The 27,189-nt window shown below is 37.9% G+C and overlaps 1 protein-coding gene across 5 annotated transcripts in view; it reads left to right on the top strand.

Annotated features, from left to right (window-relative positions):
* rims2a (regulating synaptic membrane exocytosis 2a) overlaps positions 1-27,189 on the top strand; it is a 219,507-nt gene that overhangs the window by 22,978 nt on the left and 169,340 nt on the right. For 3 of the 5 annotated variants that reach the window (XM_053488382.1, XM_053488381.1, XM_053488390.1), the window contains exons 2-3: positions 11,189-11,399; positions 25,322-25,569. In XM_053488382.1, coding sequence (XP_053344357.1) covers positions 11,189-11,399; positions 25,322-25,569 — 459 coding nt within the window. Of the gene's footprint in view, positions 1-921; positions 955-1,486; positions 1,601-11,188; positions 11,400-25,321; positions 25,570-27,189 lie in introns of all 5 variants that reach the window. The other 2 variants (XM_053488388.1, XM_053488389.1) reach the window with 1 other exon arrangement.

Below are 27,189 nucleotides of genomic sequence, written 5' to 3'. Positions count from 1 at the left end.
AAGTAATGTAATATTACAAAATCTTGAACATCCTGAATCTTGAACCCTGAAAAGCCACAAAGATTAGGATTCATTTCCCTTTTTCCAGTAGAGGGCAGCGTGTATCCATCAACCCTGGATCAGGGAGTAGTGTTCAGGTGAGGGGGATAAAGGTCACAGAATAGATGTCCCGCTCTCAGTCATACATATTAATGAAGCTGCATGTAGATCACGGTATCATCTCACAGCAGGGATGTGTGCATACTTTCAGGTTTGCGACAGTTGTCTTGTTTGCGTGTAGCTTCGCTAATGTTTCCTCAATCGGGCTGAGGAGGTTCGCTATCCGTCCAAGCTGGATTCTCCAATAATGTAAGAGAACCTTGATCTTTTTTTTCTTTTTTTTTTTTTTTACACCGCTGGCACGACTTCTGAAAAGGAGTGCTTTTATTGGCTGGTCGTTAAAGTTTTATTTAAGCTAATTAATATATTCTGCAGACTTATGGCTTGTCAGTCGGTAATTTAAGGCTCGGACTTTCTTGGCACACACTGGATGCATGGCTCGGTAGTTCGAAAATAGTGGTGTCTCTTTTATCAGGAATAAATGATGCTCTGGTTAAACCTCATGTCAGGGTTAGAGATGAAAGGAGATGTTGTTGCAGCAGATTTATGTATAAACGCAGTAGTAATATTTCTGTTCCTGGTTTAATTCAAGTCAAATCACTGCTCAATGCTTAGCTTCCATTGTTTTTGTTTTGTTTTCTTTTGCATGCTGAATTGACTTTATTATGTAATTTCTGCCTCTTTTTTGTATACTGACGGCTTCACGTCAATTATTTTCCGTTGATAAGTTCCGGTTAATCTTTTGATTTAAGCATTTGTTGTTATTCTGTTAAGTTTCACCCCTCATCCCCACTGAGTTGGTCATTTATTTTTTATTTTTAGGGTCAAAGAAGATCCAAAGCCTCAGTCGGCACAGTAAGTATCTCTTAGCATAGCATAGACAGCTCCCAGCTTTGACCCTTTCATATGCTTTCTTCTTGTGTGGCTTCCTTTTTTTTCCTGTCTGCCATACGAAAGCAACCGGACACACCTGTTCTGCTTTACCTGCTTCCCAGGCGGCTGTTAGTGTTAAAGGATCGCTCAGTTTGATCCTCTTTTTCTATGTAACGTGTGGCCGTAGTATATCTGGTTGTCTGACGCAACCTCTGATTCACTGGCTGTCCCGCTACATGCTTCTTTCTCTATCTCACACACCCTCTCTCTTCTCCCTGTCTGTCCTTGCTCTGTCTCTCTCCCTCATTTCTCCGCCGCCGGTGTGTAAAGACCATCCAGGTCTTCCAGTTCTCTTTCATAGCTGCTCGTTTTCCGTCTTCTCCTCCCAACATGAATGTGTCTTGCAGTGCAGCTGTGATAATCACAGTCAGTTGTTTTGTTTTTTTTCCATCCTGCGCTGCTCATTCCAGCACGCTGTGTCTCAGCTTCGGTGATGTCCCGCTTGTCTGTGCAGGTGGTTCAAAAGTCCCTTTAGCGGGATCACGGAGCTGGTTAATAACGTTCTCCAGCCGCAGACTAAGTCCCAAAATGAGCCTCAAAAAGACGCGGCGACGGAGGAGTCGGAAACGTAAGTAAAGAAAAATGCAAGTTGACATCCATGGCTGTGAGAGGACAGAAAGTACACAAACCCAGCAGCGCTAGTCTTCTAGCAACTCTTCTCAAGCTTTATGTGTCCCGTGTTCTATTTGTTCCCCCACACTTTCTGTTGAGCTATGAATCCTGATATATTTCAATGGAATAGTTTGAATATATCAGTTGCAGCTGCATTTTACATTTATCTCGCGAAATGTTAAAGAAACCATCATTTAAAAAATAAATGAATGAATGAATGAACTGAATTATGACTTACTAATGTATTCTTGGTTGGAAAGAACAGCTAGTTCTGATTGTGATCAAGCTGAGCTTCTGAAGGTTCTAAGGTCGTATCTGGAAGTTCTGTTACTTCAACATATTAACCCATAAAGTTTTGCTACTCATTATGGCCAAGGGTATGTTTTCGATAACTCTAAAATCAAAAGTCAGACACTCACTCTATACCGCTTCATCCTGTATACAGGGTCGCGGTGGGCCTGGAGCCCATCCCAGGACACTTGGGGCACTAGGCGGGGTAGACAAATCCATCGCAGGGAACACACACACGCTCTCATTCACTCATTATGGGCAATTCGAGAACTAGCCCAATCTTTATTTCTGTGGACTGTGGGAGGAAACTGGAGTACACCCACCAAGCACGGGGAGAGCATGCACACTCCATGCACACAGCTTTGGGGCGGGATTCGATTCCAGACCCTGGAGGTGCAAGGTGACAGTGCTAACCACTAAGCCAGCATGCTGCCTAGACGTCAGGTAAAACCTAATAATATCTAAGATAAATCAACTAGGTAGTGATAGAAGGTGGAAGAACCATCAAGCTACTTCTGCAAGTAGTACATACTGTATATACACACCCTATAAAATATACACTTGTTTTATAATGCACGGCATTTAATTTTACTTCAAGCTATAGATACTATAAAACCTACAAAAGCTTGCTTCAAATAGATTTGCATCATGTAGACTTTGGCATTTTTGAATGTTTTGTGCCTAAACGTGCGTTTCATGTATGACATTACACTTGGTTTACTAACATTTGGGCGAGCAATAGCTGGGATTCTGTATAAATCCTGCATTAGATTTCTGAATAATTCTATATAAACACATATGTAATTGGATAATGTTTAAACCAACAACATTTTTTCCGTTTCGTTTTTTATTACTGGATTAAACAGGATTACTGTTATAGTTTATTAAATGTCCTACACTGTATTATTTAGATAGCCTGCCTTTATCTTTAATTACGTCAGATATTTATTCTGGTTTTAGCTTTGATCACGGCCCACGTTCACCATGGCGTTCTTTCTACCGATTCATGCGACGTGTTAGGCTTTTAGGCTTATTTTCGGCTGAGATCTTGTACTGACGATTCAAACTACTCTAAGGTTTTCTCCAGAACACTGGAATATGCTTGTGCAGTCTGCGCAGAAAAAAAATCCATATATGTGATAACCTGGTCATTCAGTACATTTGGGTCGTTAGCTGACTTGATTTTATTGCCACATAACGTTGTTGAGCCTAGACCTGACCGACTGAAGCAACCCCAGATTATATCACTATGATCACTACCACTACGTATGATGGTTGCATCACTTCATGCACTTCTGTTTTTACGCTGATCAAGTTTATCTTTCCTAACAAACTGAAAACTTTTTTGCTGATTAGTCTCCCTATCAAATGGTTTTCCCATGGACACACAGCTGTTTAGACCCAGTTTTGAGTTCTCACCTCATTGAGGAAATGGGACTGCTCTTACTGTACTTTCACTCTGGGATAGCTCAGTAATTCAGGCATTGGCCTATGATTTATAGGGTCCCAGGTTTAAATCCTATGACTGCCAAGTTGTCCCTGTTGAGCTCTTGAGCAAGGCTCTTAACCCTCAACTGCTTACATGTATAAGGAAATACAGATGTAAGTTGCTCTGGATAAGGGCATCAGCCAAATGCTTAAATATAAATTAAACATAGCTATAACTTCACCAAGTGTTTACGTGATCTCTGATTATGGTTTTTCATAATTTTTCATTTCTTTTACAAACTTTAGTATCCTTTCAGGTTTTTCTAATGCTTTTGACAGTTCTTAACCCCATTCCAGTAATTTCAGAAACTTTGCTTTCTTTGCTTGATGTGGCCCAATAATTTGATTATTAGTATTAATATTATTATTAACACAGATGTAGTTGTTTATCAAATGAGAAGCTTCTTACTGCATCAGTTACGGCTTAAAATTGTTGCTAGCTGAACATATCAATCTTTGCAGTAATTATCTAATATCGAAGTCTTTTAAGAATTTTATATAAATAGTGGCTTCTTTTTATTAGTGGAAGAATTAGTAATATGGCACACATTTCTCCTTAAAGTCATGCATGCTTCCTTAGACACATGTAAAGTCAGCCAACTGTATAATGAATTTTCAGACCGGTGCTCTGCGTAACACACTTTGACAAAAGTCGTTGACCGCCTTCTTTCACATACGTAAGCTCACAGACGCTCACGATCTGCTAGTGTTTCTGTGATTGACAGGAGAGATGGTACATGCCATGTGTGCTAATCATTTTAAGTATTTTTATATATAATTAAATGAATCAGGAAGGCATCGTATACACACTTTGGAGACACTCCAGGAAATCGTGCCAAGATGGTGGCAAGTTCAGTGTACAGGTCTAGCAAACCACTTTACGGGGTTAAAATGGAGGGTAATAAAATGCAATCCAAGCCTCATGGTCAGGAATAAGAGTTATTGTTTTGCCTTATCACCTCCATTTCTTACATCATGTCTTCTCAAAAAACGTCCATCATTTTGTAGACATTAACCCAGATATTGTAAAACCTTACAATAGTAGAAGACACTGTAACCCGTTACTCTTGGTCTCAGTATCAGACAGCTGGTTTATGTTTCTCCAGACTCCTCTAAGGTGAATGTATGTGTGTGTGTGTGCCTGTGATATGTGTGTGTGTGTTGAGACTGATGCAGCATATGGTTACATTTGCGCTGTGTGTCACAGCTGCTCTTAGTGCTATCTGACCCGGCTTGGTGGCACCGCATACTGGTACTGCCCGATGGCTTGCCACTGGAACCACTCCAGGTCTGTGTTCCTCGTATCCCCGCTGTTGAGTGACCAGGATGTCCAGAGTCATTCTAGGGTCAGAGGAGTAAAGGCTGATCGGTTTTAGCCTGATGGGTGTGGCATCATTATATATTGGTATATACTGTGGTCGTGTCTGAGTCTACCAATAGGGATACTCATTAAAAACATCACCATTAGTGATATTAATATTAGTATTAGTATGACCGTGTGATCTGCCCTTATAGCTATAATAATGATCTATTCTTGCAGAGCAGGAAAATTTATAACGACCTTTGGTGATTTACTCGATGTATGACCTTCAATTTAAGTCAAAGAATTAACCCTTTATGCACTATGACAAGTCAGTCAACCTTGACCACCATTCCAATTTTTTTCGTCTATGCCATGCTTGTAGTTCATCAGGTAGACAAAACTACATTCTCATTGGCTTTTACTGCATTCCCACCAAGTTGTACTTGTTCTGAGTGCATTCATTAAAATTTTGTGGATGTAGTGAAAACGTGGCTTAGTGTAACTTGGAGTTAATGCATAACATTTCGAATCACTCTCACTTGGTGGACTGTGGAAGGAAACTGGAGTACTTGAAGGAAACGGACCGAGCATGGGCAGATCACGCAAATCTTCATGCACACAGAGTCAGTAATCGAACTTGGCCAGTGCTAACCACTTAGTCACCATGCCGCCTATTTTAAATCATTCCAAATCAACTAGTCTAGAAACAAAAATGCATAAAAATGCAAAGTGTCTGCATTTATGATCACCATATACAGTAGACTAGTTAAGCCTAAACTGTGCTACAGTTAGATGGTACAAGTTAATTGTTCTTTGACACAGCATTTGCTCAAAGCTAAGCCAAGGTACTCATTTTGGTTATATAGCTACTCCAACATGGCCTGAAAAACGTCCATAGATCGAACTGTTACAAAAATAGTTTTGGTGAGAGTAGACGTGCTCTTTCTCCTGGTTAACACCCAAGTGTGTTCACATGTAAAGGGATAGCCTTGCTCAATAATTCAGCCCTCTAATGAACGTTGAAGGCCAAACACAGGGGCCAAAACTGTGCTTATCTCCGTGTTATGGAGTGTGGCGCGGGTTTTGGTTTCCACCGCGGTTTTGGTTGATTGAAGGATGCCATACAAAATGCATAGATGCCATGTGCATGTCTGATCCTCAAACTCTGACCGTTGACCTAAGAGCTCTGACACCTACAGGGTCGTAATGAGTGCACATCGATATCAGAATTATTAAACAGCTGAATCTGTGTCTACTGTAGGTGGCCCACTACTGTAGTTTTTATATTGAATAAGATTGTTGCCTTGCACCATGGGGGTCTGGGTTCGATTCCCGGATAATGCGTAATTATGGAATTTAATCTACCCCAAAACTCAAGACTTTCATTTTTACATCCACACAGCTCGCATTAACCGCATTCGATAAAAAACAAACCCTACAATACGCATGTTTCTACTAATAGAATAGAATGTAATTGTCTGAGTTATTCTTGTGCCTGAGGTGTGTGTGTGTGTGTAGCCTATATTTAGACCTCCTCCTGACAATGTATATTCAAAAATCCCTAGTGGTAGAAAAATGTAAGGCATAACTGACAGTAATTGCTTGCTATGGTGCACATAACAAGGTGCAGACTGGTAACACAGATGAAATGTGAAGTAAAATCGCATGCGATCCAAAAATGGAGCGGGATGATGCTTTGCTTGAGGATTCGGCCCGCACACAGCTCTGTGCATGGAATGTGTTTTTAAGGAGCGCAGGAACCTCTATTCAGAGAGTGACGAGTGACTCATCAGTTTATTTCATTTGCTCAGTCCAGTTTAAGCTGATGTCTGCCACCAACGTATCCTACTTTCGGAAAAAACAATAAGTCAATTTTTTTTACACTTGGGTTTTAAGTGACAGGCACATCTCGTCGAGACATTCGAGCCATTTTTTTAACCAGCTATGAGTCGAATAATTACTCACACAAAAGTGCATTACATAAAGAAAATACTTGTGAGTGTTTTTGTGTGTTTCTTTCTGTACGTAAATGTGTGTCCTCATGCATAAGCAGAGCAGTTTGTTAAATGCATTGGATTTACTATCATCAACATCTATGGCATACAAGTGGCACAGTGGCAGCAAGGCTTTGAGAATGACACAAATATTGTGTATAATTTTCACAAAGTCTCCTGCTTCAGTCTTTTTAGATCTTTTCGCCAGATGTTACTATAATATGGTGAATTATAATTACAAGCATTTCATGAGTGTCCACGGCTTTTATTGACAATTACATTAGGTTTGTGCAAAGAGTCAATACTTTCAGTGTTGGCAGTTCTTTTTTCAGGACCTCTGCAGTTCGCCCTGACATGCTGTCAATCAACTTCTGGGGAAACATCCTAACAGCCCATTCCTGCATAATCAATGCTGGAGGCTTGTAAGAATTTGTGGGTTTCTGGCTCTAGAGGATTGACCACAAGTTCTCTATGGAATTAAGGTCTGGGGAGTTTCCTGACCATGGACCGAAGTAATGTCTGATAAAAAGATCTAAAAACTTAAAAAAATGCGCTTATGAGTGCGCACAAAGTGTGTGTATATATATATATATATATATATATATATATATATATGTTGAATATAATTGACACATCCATAAGCACATTTTAAAAAATGTACAGCGCCATTTGTTAAATTTTGAAATAAACTAAAATTTTTACATGCTACCATGAAGTGCGTGGAATGAAGGTGTGAGACCGCGTTTATTAAGTAGATTTCAATTGCACACTCGTAAGTGCGTTTAAAAACATTTACAGCGCCATCTGTTGAATTTTGAGATGAATTAACGATTTTTTCCGGGTTTATTTCTTTTTTATGATATAAGGGGGTTTTCCATTTAAATTTCAAATTATTTCATCTTCTCTTCTCATGGGCGATTATGATGAATCAAAGCCTAAATGTTACCTCAAGTTGGGCCAAATACACCTGTGAAAACCCCACAAAAATTTGTTTAGTAGTTTTTACGTGATGCGTGCACAAACAAACAGACAGAAAAATGTCAAAAATTATCTTTATGTGTTATATTACTCATCTTAGAACCCCTTAAAAATTTTTATATATATATATATATATATATATATATATATATATATATATACACACACACACACACACAGAGGGGTGTGTATATCCTCTGATAGCATCAACGATGGTGCCTTTAGTGACATCTTTAGAGGAAACATGATACTGGGCATTGCAGCCATAATTCAATTTGAGTTTCAAATAAGGCCATTGATAACAACTGTTGAAGTGAGTATATGAAGTGTGTGCATATGATGATGTATGTGATTTCATGATAAGTCAAATAGAAAGTAGTGACAGCATATTTTATATTGGACGCAAACGTTGTGTTTTGTCGCACACAAGATCAATGACATCAATTGTTTAATGAAAACAATTGTTGAAGATCATGAGAAACATTAGAAGCGATGCACAAAATCTTCAGTGTACATCCTCATCAGCTTCCTTCTCCTCCAGTTTCAGTTTCACTTTGGCACTTGATGACAGCTCCATATCATAGTACACACATACACTGTTTACTGTTTGTTCACGCATCAATCGAGCGAGTGTCCGTCAGTCGTCCCTTTTGTTTATAACAGTAGTGGAGAGGACAGCACGGCCATCTCTTGTACACAAATCATTTAGAGGTTTTTTGTAAGTGTTGTAAGATGCTTAATTTTCTTTTCATTTATTTTTAAATGCATCATGAGTCCAACATGCAGCAAATACAGTGTTAGTATTAGCAGGAGGAAATAAGGAAATAAAAGGAGCCGAAACAGAATGTGACACTACAGTATCCCACGTTGTTTTGTTAAGTATATAACGTGGTGTTTGCAAATTGCATAATGCACTATTTCCCAGAATGCATTGCAGTCATTAAGTGATGCATACCTGTAAATGCTGCCACAGTGCAACAGTTTAAGTCGCCTAGTCTTAGCTTCAAAAGTCTCCAAAAATCTAACTGAAAGCATTTAATTTACTCACAGCAACAACTATTCTGCAAAGCCAGCAGTTCATCTACACAGATCGTGTGTCAGAAGAGAAGTGATGTGATTGGCTGGTCATGACACGTTGGCTTTAGCTTAAATACATGGCCACTATGTGCCATGGTTTTAAACCTGAAACCTTTGAAAGCTTCTAAAATAAACGTATATAGCGTTTTTCTGCGAAAAAAATATGAAAATATTTAATTTGCTGCTATCTTGTCTTGGAATGTAAACATAGTGTTGAACTTTTTTATATCTGGATGATGTTAGAATTATTATAATTTTTTTTGGCCAGATGATGGTGATCACAGGATTAATCCAGGATCAGTTTATAAGTCAAACATGTTGTATTATACAATTTATTCTTATACCCAAAATCATAGTCAGCGCAAAACACGCACTATTTATCTTTTAGCAACTTTTTAAAATAATTTTTCATTACATGAACATCATTATTTTATAATAAAAAGTGTAAATATACATGTACATACAAGAAACAGTGTTAACACAATTACTATGTATAGTGTGCTCTTTTGGGTCATGAATAGTAGTTGTATTATAAACGACGGCGGCCCCTGACCCAGTTATTGTGCATTATATTGGCTTTTTATAATGCATTGCTTCGAGAGGCGTTTAAAGTATTGCTTTTCATAGTGGCTATATTGTTTGGCAGACGCTATGACGTCCTACCCCGAACATGAGAGGCCCTTTGTAACGTAGCGTGCATCGTTAAGTTTAGCTGCCGTGCAAATGCACCTTTTGCACACGACTTGCTGTGCATTAAATAGTGAACGCGGTCGGTGTTAACTTACTGCTGGCCTTGAAATAGAAGCGTGCCTGCAATAACAAGGAACCTGAGAAAGTAGAATTAAGTTCGGCCACTGCTTGGCATTAAAGCAAACACCTCCTACTAGTAAAAGAGCAGGTTCAATTTGAGGCAGCGTGAGTGCTGACTATCATAATCATCTGAGAGTATTGTGCAATCTAAAGATGAAGAACAAAAAAAGATTATTTAATAAGATAATATTATAACTTAATCCATATGGGTGCCTCTTTATGAGTGGAAATGGTTTATTATTATTTTCCCTCTACGTAGTTCTCTGCTATGAGTTATAGTGCAGAAGGTGTGGCTTGTACTGTAAAGACTTATTAAAGGAAGCATAGCCTCTGTATCTGTCAGATAACACACATTAATACACTTTGCGCCTGATTCTTGACCTTTACATCATTTGTGTGAAATAGTTTCTGGCACCAAGTTGTACAGGATATCTTTCTATAATACATCATTGGAATTTCCCTGCACTAAAAAACCTGCTTAAGCATGAAAGTCTATCCGCAAACAAAGCAAGCTCCATGGAGACATGGTTTACCAAAATTCTCCACAGAGCCCTGACCTCGACCCCAAACCACTGAACATATTTGGCATAAGGTGAAATGCAAACCTGCACTGCAAACCAGGTCTCTTGACCTGATAACAGTGCCTGTTCATTCAATACCTGATCTTTTAGAACTGATGCCCCGTATGGCTGGATGGATGTTTCTCTCGACAGCCACCCTCCAAAATCGTAAGAAAGCCTTCCCAGAAGAGTGATTTGTCCATACAAATCAAATTGTGGGGTACTATGTAAAAGGTCTGGGTTCAATTCCAGTGCAGTGCTGGTCCAAAGCCTGCATAAAATGGGAGGTCCCTGTTAGGAAGGGGATGTGACGTAAGACATTTGCCAAATTGTTGTGCAGATAAGTTTTTCCACTGTGGCCGCTTCTTAACTGGAGCAGCCAAAAGACTAACAGCATGTATGATACAGAAAAAAACTTGAAAATTTGAAGTTTTGGCATTTCCAAATTGTTGTGATCCCAGGATAATCATACTGTGTTTTAGCAAAGCTACATTAAAATTTTGAAGCACGATCTAAAACCTATTTAAAAATATGTTTTAGGAAATGATAGTCAAAATGGATTAATTTTTTTTTTTTTTACAGTACCTGTGTAAGTATGGAGTAAAAATGTGCGTCTTTTCCAGTAATAGTATGCATGGTCTCAGTGTGATTTGGTTTATTTTAATAAACAAACAAAATAATATTTTATGTACTATACAATAGATATTCATATGATAAATATCATGTTTGTATGCATGCATGCCTGTAGCGACTCTCCAGCACTCTGGATTGTGGTCTCTCTAATAATTTTTTTCTTACAATAGGTACCAACAAATATACTTAAAATCCTGCAGTATGTATTCTAAAGCTTTGCATTAGCTGAAAAATGAATCTGAATAAACTAGTATAAACAGAATTAAAGTCTGCGCTGCATTTTTAGCACTATATATACTTTAGCATATTCTCTATATACAGTTTATTAGTTTTTAAGAACATTAATTGCACATCTGCTTGTTTTTTCTGTTGCTGTACTCTCACACGTCTTTCTTGCGTTTCTCCCTTAGGAAGCTGCACCAGCAGTTCGAGTCGTATAAGGACCAGGTGAAGAAGATGGCGGATGAGGCTCAAACTGCTCCGGAGCAGAAAAGCGAGGCTTCCATCTGTGGAATTTGCCACAAGACCAAGTTCGCTGATGGCTGTGGTCACCTCTGTTCATATTGCCAAACCAAGTTCTGCGCCCGCTGTGGGGGGCGAGTCTCTCTTCGCTCCAACAAGGTATGAACACAGTTAAGTTGTTATATGCTACAGAATATCATGACATACCTCTTAGGATGTAAACCCGTTACTGACCTGTAAAAACATTACTGATTTTTTGAGATTTTACTCTAGCAGCCTTGCATTATGGCAAAATTATTTGCTTTCCAGTGTTATTGCAAACAGAACAAAAATATATACATTTGCAAATTTGAAGTACATTTATATTCCGTCACAGTTCTATAATCGTTTCCTTTCTTTGAAATATTCTCATTTGAAGCAGCATGTATTATAATTTCTTTGTCAAATTTTAGAATTATTTAGATCTTAAAATACATCTTAAACTCTTTTGCAGCTAATGCAAGGTTAATTAAGACACATCTAAACCAAGTTCTGCTACAGACTTTAATTGGCTGCCTGAATATTGGAAGGAAAGTTTGTGCAATTCGTTTAATAGCCACTAGGTGGCAACAACGACTTTTTCTCTTCAATACAGTATGTAAACCAGACCACCGTCTTAACTGATGTCTCACTACAAACACAATGATGAAGTTATTAAAAATATTTTACTATAAATAATAAAAATGAGCACCTTGAAACACACAATCCGTATGTGTCTTAATGTTACTCACAATACTTCCCCTTTGTTTTCTTCTTTTTTCTCTTCTCTCTCTTGTGAAAACTCTACAGGAGGACAAAGTGGTTAGCATCTTTTCTTTCCCTTTCAGTATCGCATTTGTTCCTGGCACATTTATATAAGAATCTATGTCCCAGGGTTCGGGCCATAGAGAGAGGTTCCATGGCTAATAAAAACAATACAGGCAGTGAATGAAATCTAGGGTGATTAAGCATTTAGCTGATGCTAACTGGGATTTTTCAGTTCCCTGATATCGACAACATTAGCCCTAAATTGCTAATAGTTTTTAGTTATTGTTTGGCTTCATGAAATATGTGGAAATTTAGCCAGAGACCTTCTCAGTGTTACACTTACCTCATTGCTTCTTTTCCATCAGATTCATTCGATTGTTGTGCACACAATCAGCATATTTACTTCCATTTTATGATTTTGGTCAAAAGCTTTTAGTGTAAAGTGATTTTGTTTGCAATACTACGTAGCATTTATTAAGTCAGGTAACTTCAGGCATTGCTGTCTAATAATACTGTTTAGTCAAATTTTTGAAAATGTAAGCACTGTTGATTTTATTTATTTTTTTGTTAGCGCTGTGTTTATCCTGAGGTGACTAAGCTAGCTTGAGGCACGTTTACATAAGCCTTAGCCATGATGTTACCTGATAACTGAAAAGTGTTGTATTATAGGTTGGATGTTAAACGATGTGCTTTCGTACAGAATGGTATTTTACAAAGGGCGTTCAAGTCAAACTGGGACTTGCATCTTTAATTATGTCCTTTGAGTTTCTCGGAAATCCATACGTGCAGGGTAATTTGCCAAGTAAAATACTTTTACTGACAGCAGATAACACAGTATGTCTCGGCCAATGTGTGTAGTGCGGCAGGAAGTTCGATTCCGAACCACACGCTATACACTGTAGACAAAACCACCTCAGGAACATGCCATAAAAGGGTGGGAGTAGCTTTGGGCTACTGATCAGAGTGTTACGGGTTCAAACCCCAGCACCACCTTGTTTCCCCTGTTTGGCTCTTGAGCAAGGCCCTTAACCCTCAGTTGTAAAAATGAGATAAAATGTACAGTAAGTCACACTGGATAAGGGAGCCTGCCAAATGTAAAATATTTGGCCAAACTTGTTAATTATTGAGTTCAAGTGTTTCAATCAGACCCCTTATCCCTGAAGTGAAAGTCAAACTTAATGCTTCAGCATGCCAAGACATCTTGGATAATGCTATGCTTCCAACTTAGTTTTAACAGTTTGGGGACGGCCTTTTTCAATTCCAACATGACTGTGCCCCAGTGCACAAAGCAAGGACTATAATGACATGGTTTGATGAGTTCTGTGTGCAAGAACTTGACTGGCCTGCAAAAGACTCTGACCTCAACCTCCATCGAGTACCTTTAGGATGAACTGGAAAGGAGATTGTGAGTCGGGCCTTCTCGTCCAACATCAGTACCTGACCTCATAAATACTCTACAGAATAAATGCACACGAATTCCCAAAGAAACACTGTTATAGATGCGAAAGGCGGACCAACTCCATATTGATGTGTATGTATTTGCATACAAAGTCATTACAGGTTTGGGCAAATGCTTTGTCCATATAATGTATTTAGAGTATTGAGCCAGCCCCATTAAGCGCATTAAGTTTGGCCTGCATATCGAGTAAAGTTAGAAAGAAGCAGAGTTTTCTTTTGTTGTTACTTTTACATGTCTTCTGGGTAAATACAGCAACAAAAAATAGGCCTCCCATTATGTCCACTCCTGCCATTACATGATCAACCACTCCAACAACATTTGTTAATTTGGAGGTTATACTGTATACAGTGGAGGCCAAAAGTAATGTTATTTTTTACATAATGATAATCAAGATATTAGAAATAATTTCTAATTTTATGCAATCAAATTGCTATACAACAATCAAAATTTAATATGAAGTCTTTTATTTTTCAAAACCTGCTGGGATCCAGCTGGACATTGATTGCTCTCGAAGCATGTACGGAAGACGTTCTTGACTGTTCTTGACGTCCTTTTTCACAAATGTCCAACAGTGTTCTATGAAGTTTAGGTCTGGAGATGACCAGGCCATCACTTTTTTTTTTTTTTTTTTTAAAGATAATTAGCACAACTTTTTAGCCAGATAGCCTGAACTAATTAATGAAATCACTTGTTTTGTGCACAGAGAATGTTGTCTTAATACTTTTGGCCCCCACTGTAATAGTCATGCTCTGCTCTTGTCTCAGTTCTGTGCTGGCTCATTGTTTCGAAGTCTTCATTGGTTGCTCAGCTGCTGGTCAGGGTTCACTGTTGTTGATCCTACCTAGGGTCGTCTTGAGTTCTCGAGTATCTTGAATGTCATGAGAGCTCTGTGTGTTTGTTTGTGTGTGTGTGAGTGTGTGTGTGGATGTCTGCTTGTCTGTTCATTTCTGAGTCCACTTGACACAATGTCAAAATAGAAGCATACATTGAAACAAAGAAAAATAAGAATGAATGAGATAAATGGCTCTGGCTGTGTTCTGTTCTGTGCGATCTGATAGTAGCAGGTACTGTACGAAGGGGCTTTTAGCTTTATTGATTTAATTTATGTTCTCTTTTATTATTCAATGATTAGAAGAAGAAACCTTTGTCACATATACATTACAGCACAGTGAAATTCTTTTCTTCGCATAGCGCAGGTAGGAAGCTGGGGTCAGAACGCAGGGTCAGCCTTGATACGGCGCACTTGGAGCAGACAGGGTTAGGGGTCAGAGTCAAGGCTCCAACAGACCTTGAACTCCAGACCTTCTGGTCAACTTAGAGTCTTAAGCTAATGAACCCTGAGCTACCATTGCCCAATTTTATTGTATATGCAGCTGTGATTAAGGGTATGTATTTCATGTTAATTTCCTGGACTCTGTATTTATCTGCATGCTGGCTGAATTCTAAGATTAAGTAATGCACAAATTGAACAAAAAAAGTAATACACAGTGCCAACATGACAGCACTCTTTTATGAAATCTTTTTTCCTTCTTATTTAATACTAGTTTTGTCAGGTTTTTTTGTTCCTTCTCTTAAACAAGCCTTTCTTCTACCTTGCTCTTTTATGCATCGTAAAGAAAAATAACCTGAAATTACCACAATACTGTATTCTGATAAATGACTAGTGACACTTTCTTTAGAATATTTGTAGGTCTCTGAGAATATCATAATGTAGTAATATTTTGACATATCAATTAAAATCATATGCTTTCCACATGCCCTGCGATGGAATTGGCACTCTGTCCAGGGTGTACCCTGCCTCGTCCCCTAAGTCTAATGGGATAGGCTCCAGCCCCTTGCACCCTGTATACAGAATAAAGTCTATAGACGACGTTGATAATGCTTTCTACATAGTTAATGAAAGAAGCATCTACTTGACTAAGCACATGTGAAGCCACACTCATATGTACACCGTTAGATTATGGGACTGCTTCCGGTGCAAGTATTTTGGTCTAGTGTTTGATAAATACACCACTTTCAGTCCCGCTAATCTTTCTTGTGTACTATTTAGCATAGAAGGGTTCAGTTTCAGTCTCACACATCGTGTTGTTTCCCCAGAGCTCAGCTTCACTTTGTTAACGTATTCCCCGGGCGCCATGTTCGACAGCTAAGCTTGCTGCACTGGACACCTGTAAATATTGATGCTGTCTCGGACAACACGATCTCTTTCACCACGGTTGTTGCTTTTCGGGGAGGGTGTGAGGGGAAGACAGAAAATGCTGATGGAAAGAAGAACGGGTTTCAACACATCGCTTTTTACTGACGTGCAAGCTTCCAGAGTGAAACAGCATGGATTAAATTAAACGGGATATTCCCAGGTTTTATTACAGGATGGACAGGATTTGCTGCTAAGAAAAAAAAATTAAGCAGGCGGAAAAGAAAAAAAGTGTAAATAGATGAGACAAACAATTATTATTATTATTATTATTATTATGATTAATATTATAATTATTATAAATTGAAGCATGTAAAAATAAAAATAAAATTTTACTGTAAAATGTGAATAGATGAGATAAGCAATTATTATTACTATCATCATTTCATCATCATCATTGATATTTTTAGTTGTTTACCATGCAACGGTAAAAAAAATGATAAAATCAATGAGGCAAATTTGTATGTGTGTGTGTGTGTGTGTGTGTGTGTGTTTTATTATATTTATTTCAATTCTTAAAGTTGAAAATTTAGTTGCACTGTAAGTACTAGTTAGTGGCTCTAATTTTGCTGTACTTAGTATAGTGACAATTAGGAATCTTAAAAGATAGAAAAGTTTCTTTAAAGAAAACTCCAATTTTTTCTTCTTTTCCTTCCATTTTTTTTCTTTGCCACAAAGACACCATGGTCCTTTCCATTTAATCCCACTCATTTTTTAACCCACAAGTTAAAATAGGACAAACACTGTAAATTCTTCAGCTAAATTATGCATGGTTTTTAAATTATGTGATTTGTAATAATATGCATATGAATCTAAATAACCACTTTTGGCCATATATGGTCATCCAAGGCCCTTCAGTTTCAAAGTTAAATTTAAATGGGACTATCTGACCATTTTGATTCATACACATTCAAATTCCATACAAACTTAAATAAATCTTTTGATTGTGTAAAGCTGCTTTGTGACAATGCCAATTGTTAAAAGCGCTATACAAATAAAATAGAATTGAATAGAAAAATAATTGTTGAATTATCACTTGGTGCATTTATATGGAGCCTAATATTGCATTAGTATCTGGACATATTTCTAAAAAATCTGAGCTGTTTGACCTGATCCAGTCCAATAAAGATGAATTTTCAATTAGAATGAGAGGAGTGGAGTAAACCTTTGATCATCCATCCATTTAATAGGTAAATATTAATCATGTAAACACTGTGTAAATATGCTCTGTGCATGTTTGCCCCAATTGCGAAAAATTTTTCAAGAAGGGAGGTTTGCTTCCATTTCGGATTGGGTAACTCTATAAGAACATTTCTCTCCCACAATGTTTTTACGTCAGATTTTCCTCCATTGGCTGGGTCTCTGGTTGAGAAAGAAGTACTGAGGGACTTGCATTTAAAAATATTAAAGCATGTAACCAATGATAGATGAGACTGAATTCTTGTAAACATTTTTAACGCATTTGTTGAAAAATATGGGAAGCAATATTTTCTTTTCTCTAACATTAAAATTGAAGAAAAAAAAAGGACACCATGGAGGTGTCTGCCTGAAACTGCCTGCTTCACATCTGGAGCGCTCGCCTTTAATAGCCCAAACGTGAAAATGGCTTAAAGCGAGCTCAGGACTATAGGGGGGGATGTAGCAATAACTCCCAACTGAGTTCCTGTAATGTGTAAGTGGTGCAGTAGGCAGTATGAGTTTGTGAATTGTCCTGCAATAACAGAATGCCTTTGGCGATCAAACCAGGCTGTTCTTTCCTGAGAGTGTTCCACTCTCTGGAGCCTGGATGTTCATAGGAACAACTGCAGTGGGCTTTGAGCCACTTCGGCCAGGATTAACATTCATTATCATTCAATTCAAATGACTTAATGCGACTTAAACTAGGAAAACAATAGATGTGGATGGCATTTAACATGAAAGGAGCTTTAAACAGGCATGCGGTTCTTCATAGAAAAAAAGAAACCAAAGTGAAACATGAAATCTCTTACAGAGGTCTTTTCACTGCGTCTGAGTCTGGTGTGGTTCAGTAGGAAGAACGGCCATATGATACCTATGACATCTCACTCAGCACTACATCAATATTTCACTACATCTTTGCGGTAAGCTCTTCTGCTTTGTGCTGCGTACTGTCTGGTCATATGAGATGATATTCATCATATCAACACTATGGACTCAAATGTGTAAGGTTGCCCAGGATTTGGGAATGGCTAGTTTATGCGTCTTCATATTGATGTATTATAGAAATAGTGTTTTATTCTGGTTTACACATTGGAACGGATCAGTAAGTTCACAGCACACGTTCAATTTTTATTATTTTTTTAACATGCATAAATGCACTATGGGTGTTCATCCACAAGAGGGAGGTAGAAGAAAGAAAAACAATGGAAGTTGGTCTTAATAATATAAAAGAATAAAGGCCACCTTAAGAAAAAACACTTACCAAGATTTTAGTGGATTAAATAATTGACATAAATTACACATTATTATTTTTCTGGTCAGTGAGTGGCCGTGCAAATCAGACTAAGAGTATGGATGGCTAAAATAGGCGACTAAAACCGAGCGGTTGAATAATTTCAGTGACCTTCGGTACACAGAAGTCAGTGTCGTGTGAAATGTGGTGGTCAACAACAGCTGTCAAGCAGCTCCTTTCTGCATCAGCGGCGACATCAACTATTAATGCGGTTCACAAGGGTTTTTCTTCCCAAAGGTTCTTGTAGAGAGTGAGTGAGTGAGAGTGAGCGAGAGAGAGAGAGAGAGAGAGAGAGAGAGAGAGAGAGAGAGAATAGCTTTCCATTATAGCAGTCTATTTTTGGAATCAGGTTCACTGACTATGAAATGTGCAAACTCAGGAAGGGGTAGTTGTGCAATAGCGGAAGGGAGGAGAGGGGTGAACTGAAGAGGAGAGGAAAGATAAATTAAAATGAACTATACAGGGATACTGGGCGAGAAAGTGAGTCTTACATAGAATTCGATTCATCACTGACATACTACTCACTATTCATTTATTCATTCGTTCATTTTCAGTAAACACTTTATTCTTGTCAGAATCATGGTAGATACAGAGCTTATCACAGGGACACTAGGTGCGTGTTCCTGTGATAAATCTGAATTAGAATTAACCCGAGTCCAGGATCAGGGAATGGCGTCGGAATCCTGAGCCATCCCAGTATGCCGCAGATATGAATAGTGTACTCTTTCACGTTGACAGTACCGAAAAAGTAAAATCCATCAGTTTGCCAATAAGCACTTTAAAATATTTTTATTATAGTTTCCAAAACAGGCGCCACAGTGGCGGAGTGTTAATCCCTGTGGTGTCGCACCTCCAGGGTCAAGGGTTTGATTTCTGGCTTGGATCTGTGTGCATGGAGTTTGCATGTTCTCCCCATACTTAGTGGGTTTTCTCCTGGTACTCTGGTTTTCTCCCACTTGCAGATTAGGCTAACTGGCATTAACAAATTGCCTACAAATTCCCCTGTGACCCTGTATAGGATAAGCGGTATAAAATATTAGAGAATTAATGAATTAATAAATATTTTCCAAAACTTTAATGAATGTTTTGATAAAATCGAAGCATTTCCTTGATCGTTAAAAACATAGACAAACTTCCCTACTTCTAAAGGCGGAGTCATAATACTTTATGTACAGAAACGCACAAGAATCCAGATTTTATTATAACAGATGTGTGGTGATCAATTAATCAGTTTGTTTACACTAATTAAAAATCTATGATAAGTCGATATTTATTGAACTAAAGGGTTAAAGGTTATGTTGTATATTGTAATGTATATTCCAATATAATCACAGTGTACAAGCACAGTGATCTAAAGGCATAATAGACCCACTGCATGAACTCGTCATTCCTTGTTTTAGAAGCTACATTATGCTATGACTGAAGAATGCTAATGTAGCATCAGATATTCATCTAAACTTAAAGAGAGACTGAACTTCCCCTGAAAGATAATGGCTGATAGATGCAACAATCTAAGGCTAATTGCTATCAAACCTTTGTAAATAGGTCAGAGCTGATGTGGCTGGTCATGACAGGATATGGAAGAACCAGGCTGCATGTGGGATAGAGTGGAAAGATCAGGATAAGTAACTCAGTAGCAGTAGATGACTTTGCTGTCAGACTTTAGGAATGACCCCGCATTAGTGTTTAATAATCCAGAGTAGACTATAACGGCACAGATTACCGTTATGTGTGCGGCTACTGGGCTACTATGAATGCATTGTAAAGAATTATACTGTATAATAAGAATAAAGTTAGGAATACCCATACTACCCAGGTTTATTTCATGGTGATGTCATGGTATTTAATTAGAGTGGTAACTTTGGGGTGATACTTTACAACATGTGTGTTCAACTTAAATGTTTCAAGTTCCAGTTACATTAAATTCCTTGCTTAAAAAAGTCAGAATAACTAACATGATAGTAATAGTTAGCCAACAATGATTACGCTATGGTTATATATAAAATAGAGGGTAAAACAAGTGCAAACCTTCTGTTCTTATATATATATATATATATATATATATATATATATATACAGTGGTGTGAAAAACTATTTGCCCCCTTCCTGATTTCTTATTCTTTTGCATGTTTGTCACACTTAAATGTTTCTGATCATCAAACACATTTAACTATTAGTCAAAGATAACACAAGTAAACACAAAATGCAGTTTTTAAATGATGGTTTTTATTATTTAGGGAGAAAAAAAATCCAAACTTACATGGCCCTGTGTGAAAAAGTAATTGCCCCCTGAACCTAATAACTGATTGGGCCACCCTTAGCAGCAATAACTGCAATCAAGTGTTTGCGATAACTTGCAACGAGTCTTTTACAGCGCTCTGGAGGAATTTTGGCCCACTCATCTTTGCAGAATTGTTGTAATTCAGCTTTATTTGAGAGTTTTCTAGCATGAACCGCCTTTTTAAGGTCATGCCACAACATCTCAATAGGATTCAGGTCAGGACTTTGACTGGGCCACTCCAAAGTCTTCATTTTGTTTTTCTTCAGCCATTTAGAGGTGGATTTGCTGGTGTGTTTTGGGTCATTGTCCTGCTGCAGCACCCAAGATCGCTTCAGCTTGAGTTGACGAACAGATGGCCGGACATTCTCCTTCAGGATTTTTTGGTAGACAGTAGAATTCATGGTTCCATCTATCACAGCAAGCCATCCAGGTCCTGAAGCAGCAAAACAACCCCAGACCATCACACTACCACCCCCATATTTTACTGTTGGTATGGTGTTCTTTTTCTGAAATGCTGTGTTACTTTTACGCCAGATGTAACGGGACACGCACCTTCCAAAAAGTTCAACTTTTGTCTCGTCGGTCCACAAGGTATTTTCCCAAAAGTCTTGGCAATCATTGAGATGTTTTTTAGCAAAATTGAGACGAGCCTTAATGTTCTTTTTGCTTAAGTGGTTTGCGCCTTGGAAATCTGCCATGCAGGCCGTTTTTGCCCAGTCTCTTTCTTTTGGTGGAGTCGTGAACACTGACCTTAATTGAGGCAAGTGAGGCCTGCAGTTCTTTAGTTGTTGTCCTGGGGTCTTTTGTGGCCTCTCGGATGAGTTGTCTCTGCGCTCTTGGGGTAATTTTGGTCGGCTGGCCACTCCTGGGAAGGTTCACCACTGTTCCATGTTTTTGCCATTTGTGGATGATGGCTCTCACTGTGGTTCGCTGGAGTCCCAAGGCTTTGGAAATGGCTTTATAACCTTTACCAGCCTGATAGATCTCAATTACTTTTGTTCTCATTTTTTTCTGAATTTCTTTGGATCTTGGCATGATGTCTAGCTTTTGAGGTGCTTTTGGTCTACTTCTCTGTGTCAGGTAGCTCCTATTTAAGTGATTTTTTGATTGAAACAGGTGTGGCAGTAATCAGGCCTGGGGGTGACTACAGAAATTTAACTTTTAACTGTGATAAACCACAGTTAAGTTATTTTTTAACAAGGGGGGGCAATTACTTTTTCACACAGGGCCATGTAGATTTGGAGTTTTTTTTCTCCCTTAATAACATAATCTTCATTTAAAAACTGCATTTTGTGTTCAATTATGTTATCTTTGACTAATAGTTAACGGTTTTTGATGAGCAGAAACATTTAAGTGTGACAAACATGCAAAAGAATAAGAAATCAGGAAGGGGGCAAATAGTTTTTCACACCACTGTATATATATATATATGCCATATAGCAAGTGATTCATCAAGGAAAAGAGGGTTTCAAAAAGGGGGCGTGGCACGTCTTGAAGTGCGTCGAGGCCAAAAATCAAGATGGCTGCCATTTTTTAACGAGCGGGAGTTGGGACAAAAAAAAATTTTTGTTCTCATGCCAATATCAACAATTGGTGAAAAAAATCAGCAAAATCTAAGAAGTGATGGTGGAAAATTTCTCTTACACTGGTTGATTTGAGATGGAATTACTCTTCAGCTAAACAATTAACATGACAGAAAATCCACCATTTTAAAACTCAAATTGGTTCATATCTAAAAAAAACTATGCCTGGACCATGGCCAGGAATATTATAAATTCCTTTTTTCTTTTTAATCACATGGTGTTATCAAAAAGCATAAAGTATAAATAATACTATTTAGAAACAAGTGAACAGCTCATAATAATAAGTATTTCATTTATGAGCGGAAATGTGAGATTATCAAATAGTTAAGATTTTAACATTAAAATATTTTCAAGTCAAACCGGGATGTTTGATTGTGCAGAAGAACAGGATACAGTTATGAGAGTAATTTACTATACAGTATAAGTCTTCTACTGTATATAATCCTCTGCTACACTAATGCACTTATCCCAGTGTTTCACTAGTGCTTGGATACCATCAAGATAGAAAGTTTTGAAGTGCCTGCTTCACATTTAAAGCACTTACATTTAAGGCATGATTGGACTTAAAATGTCCCTCGTACTTGTCTTACCAAGAGGTTTAAAGAAAACTATCTATAAACATTATTTTGGTCCATTAAGAGGTCAGGTTGCCAGCTTGTCATTCACACACTATGGGCAATTTAGAAACCCACCAAACACAATGAGAACATGCAAACTCAATGCACACAGACTAGAGGTGGAAATTGAACCCCAACCCTGGAGTTGCAAGGCGATAGTGCCACTTTGCCAGTGCCACTGTGCCGCCATATATGTATATGCATTATTGTGCAATATGCAATAATTTACTACTACCTGTTTTGTAAGATATACACTGAATATACAAAATGATTATTTTTTTCATTTGTATTATTATCAGAAATACTAATTTCTCTTGTGTAAATACACCTAAAAATAAATTACGAATGGATCAGTTTTTTTTTTAATCCAGCGTAATACCTGAGGCCCTGTGTGGTATCTTGGAACTTCTCGGTTATGTTGTATGTACTGACTCAGGTTGGCTAGTTACATAAATTCAGGGAGACCAACAGAGAAGGTAAAAATAGAGAGAGATACAATAGACCTCTATACCTTTATCCGTCCCTATGTCTTTATCTTCTTCCTATCAGGTCTGAAGGGAATGCTTTAATAAACGCTAATAAGAAAAAACAAGATCATACAGACCCGTGTTTGACTTCATTCACAGAATGCTTTGATTCACTGTTAGCATTTCAGAGTGAAGCACGTCTCTGTTCATCTTCAAAGGAGGTCTCCTGGTGTCTCTCACATCGGCCAGACTGGCCTATTTTTGCCAAAATGATAGGAACAGTCTGCTGTACCATATGCCACCTCTCTCTCTCTCTCTCTCTCTCCCACACACACACACACACACACACAACTATAGCAGATGCCTAAATTAAAGAAAGGAAATAGATATTTTAGGAGGTGAAGATTTTAAGTTTACATTCTGTCACTATGACAAAATATAGTTATTACCAGAATTAAACAGTGTTTAGATATTCTACATGTTAGGTTGCACATATATTTTATTTTTATATAATATTTTGACATAATGTTTTTGTTTTTTTTTCCTTTTAATGGGGACATGTGATTCATATTATTCTTCTTTAACATGATTTTAAAAAATCCTGGATTTTAATACAATTTCCACACAAATAACAATGGATTTCTCTATTCCTCATGAACATTGGCCATGAGATTGGTTCTTTTTTTATATGGCGGTCCTTTCCCCCCTTTAAAATTTTGTCGTATCAAATTCCTCACGCGTATCCTGCTTACTCACGCGCCGTTGAGGGTTGTGTAACACACTTGGAGCACAGCGCTATCCGCTCCTTCCGCTCCATGATTGGCTGTAGAGCCGTGATTAATCTAAGAGCACTAAGTGCCTCCCATCCCGCCCGGCTGAGAGAGCTCGGAGAGAGCTGTCTGTAGGCCCTCGGCTGCGAGAGGCTTCAGCATCACCCGGGAACCAGCTCGAACCAGCGATCTCCAGATGATAGGCCGAGCACTTTACCACTGCGCCACCTAGCACACACACTTCTACAAACGATGGTTGCGCAGTTTGGGACCGTCTTTTTGGCTCTTCAGGAAAACTCCCACCTCGGTAACCACCTCGTCGTTGCCAAACACCTGCCACAAAGTTGTTTCTTTAAGTGATGGAAGAGGAAGGAGACAATACAGTATGTGCCACTTTACAGCTGTGTCATAAGCTGGCGCATTGTCACCGTACATGGCAACCAGTTCATCGTGAATCTCCTTCTAATTATTTCCCTTCAAATGTGAGAAGCGAATAACAGCACACTGACATTTTTTTCAACTGGGTGCGCCATTTTGGTTTTGACCCTCTAGCATCATCGTGTAAAACTATCCCGCGAGGTTTTTAAACAAGAAGAAATGTTCATGAATTTACAAATGTCCAGAGACATAATTTATGCAAATATTCACATTTTTATATACAATAATATGAATTTTATGCCACCCTTTGTATATGCACGTTGACATGAGCTTAAATACCTACGTACAATAAATACACTTGCTTTTTAGATTCTATTGTTTTCCTCAGTGTAATAAGGGTTTATCAGAGAAAAAAATCACCTCTTGATGGCTTATTCGTCTTGATGCTACCCACCGTATAGTCAGCGACCTACTGTAGTAACCAGTGTAAAGGATCTGTCCAACGACTGAAACTTCAAAGCACTTTTCTTAGTTGTTCTGGCTAAGACCCTTATGTGCCTAAATGTAAATGGACTCGATCAAACCTGTGACCCCCCCCTTCATGGTTTCACAGCACTCATGTGCATATGTATAATCAACCCTTGCTAGCCTCACCACCGCAAGCTCGCCATTTTCGTGTTATCCTGACAGCTCATTGTGGGACTTAGCGCTAATGATGGTACCTTGTCTTAATCCTGATTTATTGGCTTTGGTCTAACTTTTAAATTTGCACTGTTAGGCTAATGAACTGTCTCTCCCACAACAGCAGTCTTACCCTCATCCTCATTTTCAGTAAATGGAAGTCCAGAGTACGAAACCGTGATTAGCGTAGAGTAGCTAGGCGCAGTGTGTAAACAGGTTCAAGAGTGCAATAGAACTGAGCTTACTGGCTAATCAGCACTGTGATGTCCCACAGCATTTAACACCTAATTACATTTTGTGTTGCTCACCTCATGGCTCTGCACTTTGTAGCATTAATGTAAGGAAATGCTAATGAAATATCCATGGCCGACCTGTTTCTCCTTTCCCTCTGTCAGGTGATGTGGGTATGCAACTTGTGCCGAAAACAACAGGAAATCCTCACAAAGTCCGGAGCCTGGTTCTACAGCGGGCCGGGCTCCGGGGTGCCTCCGGGGGTCACTGGGGTCATGCGCAGGCGCCATGAAGAGGCCCCTCAGGAGAAGAAAGCCAAACTGCACGAGGCGCCGTTATTATACCAGGGCACCACCACTGAACGCAGCAGGGCTCCTGGTCTCCTTCGTCAACACTCTCTCGACCCTGACAGGTAAGGGCCAAATTGGCACTGGGCATTCGATATACACACGCTTATTACCCTGAGTTATTGTTTGGCCTTAGTAAGTATGAAAGGTCTGAAACAGGTACTTAATTGGATAGTTTTTGTGGTGCCTTTGGTTAGTACAGCATTATTAAAGACCTGGTGTGTCTGCATTCGGATTACCCAAATGTTTCAAGAATTTGGGTGAAATCTTTTGTAAAATGTTTCCATAGCTACTAACAGCTTGGTTGGCTGGTTGGGGTAAAAGACCAAAATTAAGGGATGGCTTCTAGTTAAATGTCACTGTCTAGTTCTGCACTATGCTAGAAGCTACTGTATATTGTCAATGTTTGTAGGAATTTCTTATAATTTTGCTAATGGGATTAGTAACAACTGGTCGATTTGTTATCTAACACTTTAAATTATTTTATGGCAAAGAAGTTTATGTACTTCAGTGAGACATACAGTATTTTGGTTCAACAATATAATTTACCATCGTTAAACTGGTAGATCACCCAGAGCTCGGTTTTTAAATATGATTTATTTGGTTCCAGGTGATTTTTCCACATTTTTTACATTTTCAAAAATGAAATATTTTCAGACATTTTTTTCCCATGCACTTTTTTACATGAATAATTTTTTTATGTGATTTTTACATTTTATATATTTTGTTTTATTAATTTTTTATTAAATAATTAAGTTAATTTTTTCTACAACTCATTTATCACCTTTTTACATTTATTTTCATAGGATTTTTTTTAAAACACTTTATTATGGCATTATTATTTTTCTTTTACACTGAATTCATTTATGGATTCATTTATTACTAATTCACACCTAATTTATTTCAGTTTTTCTCTACAATATTTTTTCTGCGTATATATAAATATATATATAATTTATTATTAATTTATTTGCGTGATATTGGATGTTTTTTCACAATACATTTATCGCTTGAAATTTTTACACAATTGAACCACATGATCCATTATTCCATGTTGTTGATTTTTACACTGGATTCCTTTTTTTTTTTTGTAGTTTTTACATGATTTGTTTATGATTTATAGACATTTTTTATACAACTCTTTGTGTAATACATTTTTACTTGAGATTCAAGAATTTTTTCTGTCTCTGGAAAATTGATTCATTTTCATTGGATTATTACAAAAAGAAAGGTATATTTACAATTAATTAGTTGTGATTACAATTCTTTTACATGTACGATGTTCGTTATGTTTTGAAAAAAATGTGATCTTATTTAAATAAATATATACAGTACCAATCCCAAAAAGTACAATGTACCGTATATCGATAGTAAGAACAGTTCGGACACGCCTTTTATATAAACATTTTTGTTTTTTTTTTATATATTTTTTATTTCTAGAACAATAGTGACGATTTTAAAACTATGAAATAATATGGAATGACTCCAATCAGGAAAGAGCATGGAATTAGAAGGTGTGTCCAGTTGTTTGACTGGTATAGTGTGTATGTGGACACATACTGGGCTTTTTGCATGTGGAAAATAATGCAGAGCTTGCCTTGTTGTTTTCTAATGAAGGTCTAGAAGTGAAATGCATGCATCACTGAGCTAGCTTATATGAGCCTGTGTCAGCAGCAATGAAGCAA

Source organism: Clarias gariepinus, chromosome 26 (genome assembly GCF_024256425.1).
Source record: "Clarias gariepinus isolate MV-2021 ecotype Netherlands chromosome 26, CGAR_prim_01v2, whole genome shotgun sequence".
NCBI lineage: Eukaryota > Metazoa > Chordata > Actinopteri > Siluriformes > Clariidae > Clarias > Clarias gariepinus.
The sequence above is the reverse complement of the archived record's forward strand: the minus strand, read 5'-3'. Positions and strand labels throughout refer to the sequence as shown.